This window comes from Eupeodes corollae, chromosome 1 (genome assembly GCF_945859685.1).
Source record: "Eupeodes corollae chromosome 1, idEupCoro1.1, whole genome shotgun sequence".
NCBI classification, from domain to species: Eukaryota; Metazoa; Arthropoda; class Insecta; order Diptera; family Syrphidae; genus Eupeodes; species Eupeodes corollae.
The window spans coordinates 110,033,057-110,046,554 of NC_079147.1; the positions used below are offsets into that span (position 1 = coordinate 110,033,057).

The 13,498-nt window shown below is 32.4% G+C and overlaps 1 protein-coding gene across 16 annotated transcripts in view; it reads left to right on the forward strand.

Annotated features, from left to right (window-relative positions):
- LOC129953701 (protein lap4) overlaps positions 1-13,498 on the forward strand; it is a 448,072-nt gene that overhangs the window by 259,052 nt on the left and 175,522 nt on the right. For 15 of the 16 annotated variants that reach the window (XM_056067065.1, XM_056067064.1, XM_056067066.1 and 12 more), the window contains one exon: positions 6,379-6,734. In XM_056067065.1, coding sequence (XP_055923040.1) covers positions 6,379-6,734 — 356 coding nt within the window. Of the gene's footprint in view, positions 1-5,392; positions 5,845-6,378; positions 6,735-13,498 lie in introns of all 16 variants that reach the window. The other variant, XM_056067063.1, reaches the window with a different exon arrangement.

A 13,498-nucleotide genomic window follows, 5' to 3' on the forward strand; every position in this document is an offset into this window, starting at 1 on the left:
TAAATAAAAGCTTAAAACAAAATTTAACAAAAGTAGTTAAAACTTGATTTTCGACTCAAATATCTTTTGAGAACTTTGAGATATTGGCTTAGAACTACTTTTGTCTTAAAAAAAAAAATTGTTGTCAACATTCATTGAAATTTTGATAAAAATCTAATGGACTGTTTTTTTACAAAAAATAAAAACTTAAACAAAAATTAATAAAAGTAGGTAAACATTTACTTACTGTAGAGTCAAATAGCTTTTCAAAAATTTAAAATAGTGTCTTCATACTTTTTATTTCACAGAAAATATTGTTTTCGATATTCAGTTGTTTTTTTTTTATAAAAATCCAACGGTCCGTTTTTTCATACAAAAATAAAATTTACAAAAAATAGTACGAAAATTTGGTAAAAATTGATGTTTGGTTCTTGATATCTCTCAAAATAAGTTCATTCATCCAATTTGTAAAAATTTAAGAAATGCTACTAAAATTAGTAAATATTTGTTCTCGACTGAAAATCTATTTAACAAAACTATTTTCTTTTGTGAAAAATATTGTTGGTTATTTTAATTTTTTTAAGAATAATTTAAGCAGGACAAATTGACAGACGGGATGGGAAGTTGTCAGTGTGGGTCGCATCCCAGCCTCTTTTTTAAATGATGCAAATGACGACTTTTCTTTAACAAAACACAAAAGCCTACAAACTTGTAAAGCAAGATAAATCGACAGAATTTTTTCTTTGTAAATGAAATAAATTATGGAACGTTTACAGGATCTTGTTTCTTCCTGATAAATTTAATTTGTAACTTATTTAACTGTCACGTCTCTTTTTTTTAATTGATTTTTGAACTTTTTTCGAACGAATAGAACGATTTTGATGAAATTTCAGAATGACTAAAAAAATGAACTGTTCAAAAATAAATATTTGAAATATGGATATATAAACCATTTTTAGTATGAATTATCGAATCAACTATAGACTTACTTTCTTAAGCACTTGTCCCACAATAAATATAAAGGCGCGATATTTTAAACTACTTCTTCAGATTTCAACAACTTGCTAGGTAGCAAGTATGGTACTACAAAAAAAAATGTAGCATCCAAATATGTTCAAAAAGTGAAAGTTCGTAAAAATAAACAAAGCAATTACGCTTAAAAGGACTTATTAATTGGAATTCCCAACTTTTGAATAAATTATTTCATCTTCTGCTCTTAAAACAGCCCTTTCGTAATTTTAACTTTAGGAAACTGTTAAGCTTAGGAAATTTCTAAAAATGGCTGTAACATTTTTATAACTGAATTAATAACAATTATTTGAATTTTACTTGTTATTTACGACATGTAATTTGTCTGCATATTCACAATGAAATTTGTAAAGTTATTTTAATATTTTCTCAAAAACAAAAAAAGTTATCAATGGTACTGTTCCGAAATATCGAATTGAAAAGGAATACAATAAGATCACAGTAGTTCAAACACTCGGTAATTCGGAAGCACCACTAATACGAACAGCTGAGTTTTTCTTTAATTGTTTTATAATTTGAACACTTGTAGAAATATGCATTCATATTTCATATTTTAGTCATTTTTTATGAGGAAAGTAAGAGGCAAATATTTTGTAAATAATTCATTTTGAAGCAGTAGGATGGCAGTTTAATTTGTATGAGTCAAACTTATTGAAGATTTCCTAAAAGTAAGCATGTTTCTACCAAATGGCAAATGGTTTCTTGTAATGTCAACTTTGGGGTTTTAATTTATTTTTGAGCTTATGTGTTTTAAGAGGTTGGAACTGAAGGAAAGTAGAACTTAAAATCCATTTTTTACGAATTAATAAATTCATAAATAAATTCAAATTACATCACAAAGATATTAATCAAGGTTTTATAGTGTAAAGATTTAAACATCATCGTTAAAAAAGTAAAAAACTAATTATTTTATGGGAATTTCTGAATGTTTCTCTTTCATTAATAATGTTTAAAAATTTCCTTTCGGAATTAAATAATGTAGGGAGAATAAATTCCGGAAGAACATTGTCTTTATTTATTTAAAAAAATATCAAATTATCGTATTAGAAAAATATTTCAAGTTAATTGCTGTTCCCTTTAATATCGACGAAAGGGTATTATACAAGTCTGCGCATTCATATGCAAAATTCTAACTTTGGCTCAAACTAGTTAACTTAAGTGTTTTTTTTTTTTCAAATAAAGGGGTTTTCAGCAATGACTTGACAGCTTTGAATTTAATTTGTGAACACACTCTTTCACTACTCATCGAACTGTCATTGTTAACTTATTCAGTAAAATCGTTACTGGGCAATCCTCATTTTACTGCAATGATTACCGATTATTTTTTGACGAAATAAGAAGATATGAAAGAGTATATTTGATTAGCGTGTTATCTCTCAAGATATGAGATATCTCGTTCGGGCGATATAACGCCTTTAAACTTTATTCTTTGGGGCCAAGTTAAGTCATTGGGTAATGCCAAACTACCAAAGTCAATGAGATCTTAAGAGATAATAATTGAATGCAAATAGCTGCTACTTCAGGTAAAATGTGTGGCGGAATCATCGAAAAAGATCGCAACAAATTGACCGATGAAAACGTGACTACGGTGGCCACATTATGGCAATCGAGTTCCATTCATAAATATTTTAAATTTTTCTTCAAGTCAATAAAAAAGATTTTTGAAATTTCTGTGAAATGGTTTGCGTTTTATTTAAAAACAAAAATTGACAAGTCCATATTGGAAAACATGATATTTCTCTGTATTTAAAAAATTGTCTATTTCGTTCCCAAATTCATTGAAAAGAAGTAAAATAAGAGGCTGGGATGCGACCCACATCAATAGCTTTTAACCCCGTCTGCCGATTTGTCTTGTTTAAAACGTTGAAAAAAAAATATTTATAACAATAATCTGTGTGAAGTAAATAATTCGTAGTGAATCTCTTGGTTTGTTTTCCTAAGACTAGAGTCAAAAACATTTTCTTATTAATTTTTTGTTTTGGTTCTCGCGTTTTGTTTAAAAATTTGTCAATTAAATTTTTCTAAAGAAAAATAACTACAAATTATCAACAATGTTTTTAATATAATGATTGTAGCTTGATTTCAAGATCTATTTTTGCTTACGAGATTTTTAGTCGAAACCCATGTTTTACAAATTTTTAGTTTTTTTCTAAAAGACGTAATTAGTTTGAAGCTAATATCTTAAATTTTGAAAAGATATTTGACACGAAAATCAATTTTTATCAACTTTTAGTTACTTTCTCAAAATTTTACCAGATGTCAAAAACGTTATTCTTTGTTTCATAAAATTGTTTTGGACATAAAATAATTTTTTTTTTCGTAAAATATTCGAGGTGATATTAATTTTTTTGCAGTTTGTTTTTAATCAGTTTGTTTTGAATTTATAAAAAACCCTTTGTTGAATTGTTGCAAAATTTGATAAGTCACAATATTAATTAACAATTTAATTAAAGTCCCTAGTGTCATCGTTTTGTGAGATATGTTGGGTTTTTAAAATTGCTATGGTAAGAAATTCATCCACTCTACCTATTTGAGAGCACCTTTTTAAGTCGATCCCGAACATCCGTACCAACGTACGTACACAAGCAAGCACAGACATCTCTCTAAAAATCTTTTATTTAGACTCTAGAGACCTTAAAACATCGAGAAATGTTAACATTTTCAATTCGAAAAATGTTACAATAGCTTCCTACGGGAAGTCCAAATTTTCGACCACATTTTGCAGCAATGAAGGCAGTTTCGACAAGTGACTTCACATAACCCCACAAAATGTAATCCAGCGGCGTTAAATCGCACGATCTTGGAGGTCACGCTGCTACAAGTAAAAAAACACTTTATTATAGCGCTCATAAAGTCTCCTTCGATAAAAATGTATGCTGTGTTGTTTTTTTGTTGGTAATAAATTTGCACAAGCTTAAATCAATTGACATCTGCCAAAAGGATCAATTCCAAAGAAAGGCATTGTCTAATTGAAAACCACACGTTTAAAAAACACCCGTTAGTGCAATATGAATTGTATTAAGAGATTCATGTCCCTTTCAATTTTTGTACACGTTGTCTTTAAAATTGGTAGTAAAAAAAACTCAAATTGGTAAAATCATAAAATATAAAAAAATTAAAATTTTATTAGAGTTTTTTTTTTCTCTTTCCATGTATGTATCTGAATTTCATTAGGTGTAACTTCATTACATATAAAGTATTATAGATACATTTATTGATCAAAAAAAGTATTGCATAAATGTACTTGTACTTCAAGAATACTCCAACTCATCCGTATTTTTATAACCAAAATGATTATAACCTCATAAAAGAAAACAACAAAAATATCCTTAAACAACCCAACCGCAGAATATGTACATAAGTAATATAGTTGTTGTTCATCATTTATTCTCATCTCATCTCATAAACTCATTTTTATGTCAAACAACATCATGTTCGAAAGATGTGTCCTTAGCTCTTTTATTCCATTTTTATGTCAAATTACAATCCTCGTATACTCGGTGCTAAAGCATTAGAGTGCGACTGTTGTTGTCAGTGCAGGATTTACTTTTCAATACGAAATATACTTGACATATGGGCGGACAGCCGAAGAGAATTTTGGGGCCAATTTCTCGAGTGTGTCTTGAGTTTTATAGATTGATCATTTTGGATCATAATTTTGGTCCTTAAATTTCAAATAAATCTCGATTTTTAAGAGAAACCTTCAACACCGATGATAGTGAATTCAAACCTTCGTAAGGTTTATAATGTGTATTCGTAAAATTAGGGAGGGGGTGGTCTAAGAACTTTACTTGCAAATGTATCTTGTAGATAGAAATTATTAATCTAAATTAATCTTCTAACCAGTTTTCGGTAAGAAGTCAATTTTTCTTTTTTAAAGAGAGGGCGCTGTCAACCTTTACTACGGACTTGTCTTGCCAATCATCGCTCCCAAAGAAAACTTTACACAATGATGTTTTCTAATGTTCCCAAAGTTCTTTCGTTGTCACAAATCTTTTCGACATGACTCACATTCCAAAGGAAGATACAAGAACGACCCCGACAATGACTCCGACACGACGACATTGAGACGGTAGAAAAAAGAAACACAATCTAAATTGCAATTTCATGAGTGTAAACGAAGTTTTCCCATTGCCACTGACTTAATCTTTTTCACATGAAAACCGAACGTCAATTCGAATAAAAAGGGAAGTGTAATTCTCTCCTCCTTGCGATATAGGTCTTGCATCTCCTTCACACTGCATACATATAATGTGATATAGAATTCCAATTGCACTTTACCCTTAACCTTGGGGAAAAAAAGGATATACGTACAGGACTTAATCAATTTTTACAAATGTTCATTTTTTTTCTTTTCTAACTTTTATTCTATGTCTGTTTAAAGGTCAGAAAAATGTTGTAGGAACTTCACATGAATAGAAGTCCTCGTGCGAAAAGGATATAATTCCCATAAGATAAAGCAAATTAAAACCGAAAAGCAGCACACAGGATACAACCCCTGGAGGAGCGACGACGCACGGTGCGGCGACGACGACCGTAAAAAAGCTGAAACAATGTTTAGCGTGAAACTAAAAGTCAAAGAGGGCACCAATTCTCTGCCTCGTTCAAGTGGGCAGTCCTCATCGTTGTTCTCACGAAGTAATCAGAGCAGGCCAACATTTTACGATGGCGGTGATGGCAGAAACAGTCCCTCGTTAGCAACCGGAAGTCTACGCAGTTCTCTGTCATCCGGCAGGAGTCCCTACAATTCGCTAAAGAGAAAGGATAAAAAAGTTCGAATAATCACAACGTACTCTGGTTCTGGTTCTAGTTCGAACAGGGACAAGAATTATTACGGTGAGAGAGCGACCTGAGAGTCATGTTTAAAAAGGACACCGGCAACAGCAACAATCACAGCCTCACCGACCGTGCTGCACTTTAGTTCTTCTCGTCCTCGTATAGTTGAGAGGTTCCATAGGGCAGCAGAGGTGGTGAGGTGAGGTGGTGTGGTAGCTGATGTTATGGTGTAAAAGTACAATGTTCCATTCGCATCCATATAGAGGTGGATTTTTCTATGTGGCCTTTTTCCTGCCATGGTTTTGATTAATTTTTGATGTATCTATCCATGGCTCCATGGTAACTTGGTAACAGTGGTGGTTTTGGCTCTGGCTCTAGGTCTGAGTCTGGGTCTGGCTTTGTCCTTTTATACCTGTAATTACATTTCGTGACTTGAATACAAACAGAGTTATGCAACCCTTGTTGTTGGGTTTGCATTGCAACATGGCATCAGCAACTAGTTTTTCCCTTTTATGTCCTTTATGTGCATTCGACTATACTTGTAGAGCTTTATATTAATTGTGGTCATTGTTGTTTCTCTATATTTTCTTTCAGATGTCCCAGATGGTGTTACAGAACTGCGAACAGAGCAATATGAGATCCATATTGAACGGACAGCAGCTGGATTGGGTTTGAGCATAGCCGGTGGCAAGGGTTCAACTCCGTTTAAGGGTAACGATGAGGGTATATTCATTTCACGTGTTACCGAAGGAGGACCAGCTGATTTGTCGGGGCTTAAAGTCGGTGATAAAGTTATCAAAGTTAATGGAAGATCTGTAGAGAATGCTGATCATTATTTGGCTGTTCAAGTTTTGAAGGCTTGTGGTACTGTATTGGTATTGGTTGTGCAACGTGAGGTAACTCGACTGATAGGTCATCCAATATTCAGCGAAGATGGTTCATTATCACAGGTAAGCTGGGGATTGTTATAATGGTTGGGGTAGTTCTTATTTGTTAGGATAAAAGAGAGTTAAAATTGTTGTTTGTTTTGAAAATATTGAATCTGGAATTTGTCAAAGGAAAAATTAATGAGATTTTTAAAGTTTTCAATGATGGAATTTGGAAAAAAAGAAAAGTTTTTCTATCGACTTTTCATTTTTAAAAAGTGCGTGTTGAATTTATTATGAATATGAAAGCTTGTTGAAAATATATAGAAAAAAAGGGCTCAAGCACAAAGGGAAGGTCCTATAATTCTGTGCAAGATCTTTTATTGTTAACCAAATTCTTTATGTCTTTTCAGTAGCAGTAGAAATCCTCCATATTGGCATCCACCAAAGCATAAGCTTTGATGGGTGTTAAGAACTTGAATTGTCTGCAAAGTAAAGAAATGATCCATTCAATCATAAGAAAGTTGCAAGAAATACTTTTAAACTTTTTAAAACAGTACACACATAAAATAGCTTCTGCTCTATTACTGTATTTTCGACGGCTTTTGAGAAACTTGATTCCAAAACAGACCTCGACCAAAAAGATGACTTTTCGATCAATCATTTCTAGCGTCCAATATGCAAAATTCAGCTACTGTATTTTTCACCAAACTCGTTGATGAATTAAGGTCTACAAGCACTTGATGAATTATGGTCCACAATTTCTTGAAGTCACACTTTTCCACTTTTCAATTCTTCGAAAGAGGCAGGTACCTATGAAAAAACTTACAATGGCACAGAAATTAGTTCAACTTTAGACTTCTGCCATCAAAGTCCTACGCACTAGCCATCGGGCTCGAGTAGTGTTTTAAATTATTACAATTATTTTGCATATTTACCACTGAGCTTTTCAAAGGCATTTGATAAAGTTTTGCATCAAGTTCTCTTATCGAAAATGCACGCCTTTGGTATTGTTGAATATCTTCTTTGTTGGGTTAGTATTTACCTTTCGGACTTATCAATTCAAGTAGTATTGGACGGTTTCAAACCTGATGTCCACAAAAAAAAACTCTGTTTTTTTTTATTTTTGTAAATGATCTTTTATCTGATACTTCTAATCCACTTAATTGTTTCGCTGATAGCAATACTCTCAGCTTTTCATATTCGTTTTAAGATTCTCATCCTTGTTCTTCGGATGTTGACTGCGAACATCAGTGTCTGCTAAGCTCATTAAATTTTGATCTTGACAGCAATGGGACATCAAAAACCTTGCTTCGAAAACTACTATCGCAAAAGCATTGCTCTTTACCCAAAGCCACTATCCATTGTAGGTGGTACTTGAAAAGCTTTCAGTTCTAGGTGTGTGAATCACAAACAATTTGTTGAGGAGTTATCACATCTTCGAGATCGCCAAAAATGCTGCTAAGTGTTTAGGTTTTCTCTGGCGATGCTAAAAGTGTTGTACCCCTTCTGATCCGGATATAATTTAAAAAGCTTTTATTCGTCCAAAACTCAAGTATAATTTCCATATTTGGGCTGGAGTCCTAATAATGTACATGAGTCTTTTCAAAGAGAGCTTTAAGGATGATAGGAGATCATTTTATTTCTAAAACATTCGATTCTCTTGAACACCGCCATGGTCATGAATGTTTTATCGTTATTTTCATGAAAAATTCTTCCCCTTAAACAATTTAACCGTAATAGCCGTACTTCTAGGATGAAATATTAGGTACTGGGATTCTTTCCTTAGCCGCACTTCACGAATGTGAAATGCTTTACCAGGCTCAATGTTTTCCACTCATTATACTGTGCAGACATTCAAAACCAATGTTCATCGGTTTCCCCTTAGTAACCCTATCCTCCTTTCTTAATTGCTTGCCTGTGTCGTAACCCTTTAAGTGCGCGTTGTAGTTTTTGCTTCCAAAAAAATGGAAAACTAAAAGAATTATCTGAACCAAGTCATAAAAAACTTTAAAAAATAACAATATTCTCAAATAGTCAATAAGGTGTCCTTGTTTTCCAATCAATGATTTATCTTTAGTTACTTATTTATTAATAAAATAATGGTTTTTTGTAAAGGGTAAAGTTCCCCATCAACTTAGTGACACAGTTCTACTCTCTTTCTATCCTAAAAATAAAAACTTTTTTAAAAATAATTTTTATAAATCTTAACAAATTGCTTAAAAGTATCTCATCCATATGTCATTCCATCAAGATAAATGTTTTGCTTTTGTCTGTCAACAAAGTAGTAAATTATTGTACATATATTATTATTAAGATATACACTAGTATATAGGAGTAAGTCCAGGTTCAAAGAAGGAAAAAAGAGGCAAACGTCTCAGACCTTCTACATTAAGTGCTTTCTTGTGTCGTTTTGTCCAAAACTAAACGAATTTTAAAATATTTTTTTCCAAAAACTAGAAAAACTTCTTCCAAGGATCATTTCATTTATACATACGTACTCGCATACTATCAAAAGTAAAATGCAACAACTATTGTGTCCCAAGTTTACTTCGTATAAAGGCTCAACTCTTCTTAACGAAAAATACAAAAATATCTAAGAAATAAAATTCGTCTCGAGGGGAAAATACAACAAGTGACATAAGATTGCGTTTGAAATAAAAAAAAATACGAACGGTCCTATATTTCGAAGATTCAGTGAACATACATATACATATTCACTTGAGCACTGTACAGCTATCCGAATAAAAAGGAACAAAGAAACGACACACAAAAAAAAGTAAAAGTAGAAGAAAATTTAAGTGACTCGAAAGAGGTTCTTTGGACTGTTTCTTGAGAATACTCTTATACGGTCACGAGTACACCATAAACACCACATATGGTAACATTTCTAGTCTTCTCCTCAAAGACGGGAAGTTCAAGAAGAAGAAGAAAAAGAAAAATCCAATAAATGTGAATAATTTACTTGGAAAAGTGTGTACAGCTGAGATTCTTCGAATTCAAGGGTGCAAAGAGCTATCAAGAAATTTATCCCGTCGTCATCGAATCGATTTCTTGTCAAATTTACTTTTGGATGCATATTTCGTTTTGAAGATGCTATTGATATTGAAGACCAAAACCGAAAACGAAAACCAAAACCAAAAACCAGAGCAGACGACAAAGGCAACAACGTCAACATCTACAACGAATGAAAGGGGTTTGGGGCACACCACTACCATTAAATACGATAGTGATATGATAAGTTTCTTAGAAAATTTGGTTTTCTTTTTGTATCATTAACTTTTCCATAAGACACACAAATTTGCATTATAATTTAAATTTTGACATTAATGTCAAGACTCAAAAACTGTATTGGTATCTAATGAGATTTATATATATTTTTGAAAAGCGCCTTAAATGAAATGACATAAATTTATTTCAGTGATGTCTGCAAAAATAGTCATAGTTGCAATCTAGCTCTTTTATTGATTTAAGTTAGGAAAGTTTTTGTCGAAAAATGTCTCAGAATCCTTGGTTCTACACATCTTCTTATTCGAAGGGCCAATCACCTAATTTTAAGTAAAGAGTGTTTTTAATGACGTCTGGTTTTCAAATTGACAGGTTCAGCCAATATAAGCGACTTTATTAGCAGTAATTTCCTTTCCTTGAACGTACATTTAGACTAAGGCAACTAGTTAGTTTTTTCAAATTTTTGAAACTTTAAACTCGGAACTTTACTTCACTAATTTCTAACTTCAGTTGATCGAGCAAAAACTACCACAAATATAATTGAATACACAAAAACTCCTCAGGCAAGCTACAATTCCTTCTCGACTTGTAGATTGTATTTTGAATAGATATTATTAATTCCTTTTCCAATTTTAGAATATTACAAAAAAATTTAATTACATTTTAATAAAGTTCAGCTTTCAGTTGTATGCAACATTATGATTAGCTGTCATTTTGACACGAGTGGAACCGAGGAATTTTTTGTCTCACTTTACAGTCAACTTTGCAATAAAGTTGCCTTACTTACTTACTTACTTACGAGTAGGTTCTCAAACCTGTTAAGTCCGTTGGGAACCCCTTAAGGGGCAAAGGGGCCACGTGTATGGTTTAAGGAGATGTGTTTCAGCTCCCTCCTACTTTTACCTAGTGACTGCCCTGCACAATGTGCTTCTCTGTCGTCCAGATCTTCTTCTTTCGTGTGAGAGCGGCTTTCACTGAATTGCTTGGCCTGCAATGCAGTCGTTACCTTTTCGAAGTTTATGTCCAATTCATTGCCAATAACACCTTCGTATTATAGAGTCTATATGTCTTGACCTGTTCTTCTATGAAATGGCCAGAAAATCTTAGGATGTTACGAAGACATCTATTCACGACGGTTTGCAGCTTTCTTGTAATGCCTGGAGTAACCTTTCAAGTGCTGCACCCATAAAAAAGGACAGATTCGACATTTGTGCGAAACAGTCGCAGCTTTGTTCTTAAGCTGATAGACTTATTCCTCCAAATTTTTCACAACATACCGAACGCCGCTTTTACTTTGCCGATGCAGCAGATAACGTCTTGTTCGGTTCCGCCTTCCACGAAAACGATATTTTCAAGGTGTTGAAAGCTTTCCAATTTCTCCACCGGTTGCGAGAAAATATTTATTTGAGAAGATCCGAGGCTGATCATTTTAGTTTTGCCGGAATTAATAGTCAGCCTCACGACTTCTGCTTCTCTCTCCACACTTGTTGTTATTTGATGAAGATCCATGAACCTATGAGAAAGTAAGGAAACATCGTTCGCGTTGCCTTAATTGAAAGGCAATTTTTTGGCAGCTGGCCAATTGGATTTTATAGAAACTTGCTTTACTTTCAAGTCTCTTATAAGTCGCCTGAACCTAATTTGATTTGCCATTTCTTAATGCATAGACTAACTCCTGAAAAACATTTGCAAGTAGCGTAAATTTATTACCAACGAAATGTTGTCGAAAACTAAACAATCAATTTATTAATGGAAAGTTTTGGTAATTAAAATATTTCCGGTCCAAGATCGTGCCATTTAACATTAGTATGCTTTATGTTTCCTACCCGTAGCGTGATGGTTAGTGCGTTGGTCATGCAAGGGTTCTTGGGTTCAATCTCTACCTGTGCCACCTAACTTTTTCACGGGTGCTGCCTCTTGCTAGGAATTGACAAATTTTCCAAGAGTAATTCTTTTCATGAAAAGTGCTTTCTCAAATTAGCCGTTCGGATTCGGCATACATATGTCCCTTCCATCTCTTTCAACATTACTCGAACACAGGAACGTTTCAGAGTTTGTAAGTTTTTAGGCCCTGGTTTTTCATGGACTGTTTATTTATTTATTTTGTTGTTCGAAGTCGCTTGTCAACGCTGTTTAGCCCAAAACTATTGACACCTTTGAAGAGAATATTTGGCGCGTTTTTGCTGACACACGGCCCCAACTTTTAAAAAACCACACGTCTTTAAATTTTTTTGTAAAAACCACACGTCTAAAAGAGCAGCCTAAGCATTCTTTAGTAAAGTTGCAAGGAATGTTTATTGATGAATTGACCAATCTATGTATAGCTTTCAACATAATTCAGGAAAATATAAATTGCTGGTTTAAAAAGTTCTAGGGGATTGAAATTTTAGAATTTTAAAACGAAAAGATCATTAAACCGTAAGTTTATACAATCAAGTTATTAGTGTTTTTATACACATTGCATGACAGTAACCTATTAAGTGGATGATTAAAAATGCTTGCCAAAAGTATTAAAAAAAATTGTGTTAGTACCATAAAGTATGCAACACTTTAAAAATGTAATCATACTGACAATAAATTTAATTTTACGTCAGTTTTCACTAATTATAATTTCTTTTGTCATTTAAATAATTTGACACTTTTTTCTGTGTCATTTGTTTCCATTCCTTAGAGTTAGTTTCTAAGTTGTCAAAATGCAATATTTCATTAGAAAGTTCTGCATATTTAAAATATATAATTTTTTTGTTTAATTCCTAAACTCAAAACCTATATTTTATTGAATATATTATTTGTTTTATTGTTTTTGAAAAATTGAAGTATCTATTTTGTCTACAGAAAATAAAAACCTAAAAAAATAAACACTTTCAAAATTTGGTGAATACTGATTTTCGACGCAAATGTCTTGGCAACAATTGAAGGTATTCACTTCAAACTAATTTTATCTAATAAAAGTCATTGGCGCAAAATTTCAAATGATTTAGTAATTTGTCAAATTTATTGTTAACAACTTGCTTAACTTAAAGGATGATTTACCTAATTTTAAACAATTTTAACATCTTACTACCCCTCAACAATTTACTAAAGTCTAAATCACACAATTTACTAAATTCATATAACATCTGTACAATTAGTCTTATAAGAGCAGTGGATGGAATGGTCCAGTCTAGAGTTTGAAATTCCAACTAATGGGTCCGTTTAAGCGTAGTTGCTTTGTTTTTTATTTTCACGAACTGTCACTTTTTAGACATGTTTCGATGCAAGTTCCTTAATAAAAGACAATTATCAACTCACTAGTAAGCAAAACGAAAAGATAGGTTTAAAATGTTGGACTCCCTTAGTAAATTGATAAATAGTTATTAAATTGATAACTAGTAAATTGTTAACCCCTTAACAATTGGTTGTTTAAAATTTTGCGTCATTGTTTTTAATATTTGGTGAATTTTTTAGCTGTCACTGTTTCTTTTACTGATCTTCTTGAAAAGCTTTTAAAATAGGTATTTCCTCCGGAAACCTCGACTATCAATATTTTTGTTTAAATGTAAATTCTTCCAAACGTTTCTATATCAAAAAAAATGACATTTTTAACTTTGTCTTTTGCATTGGAAATTTTTGTTTTGTGT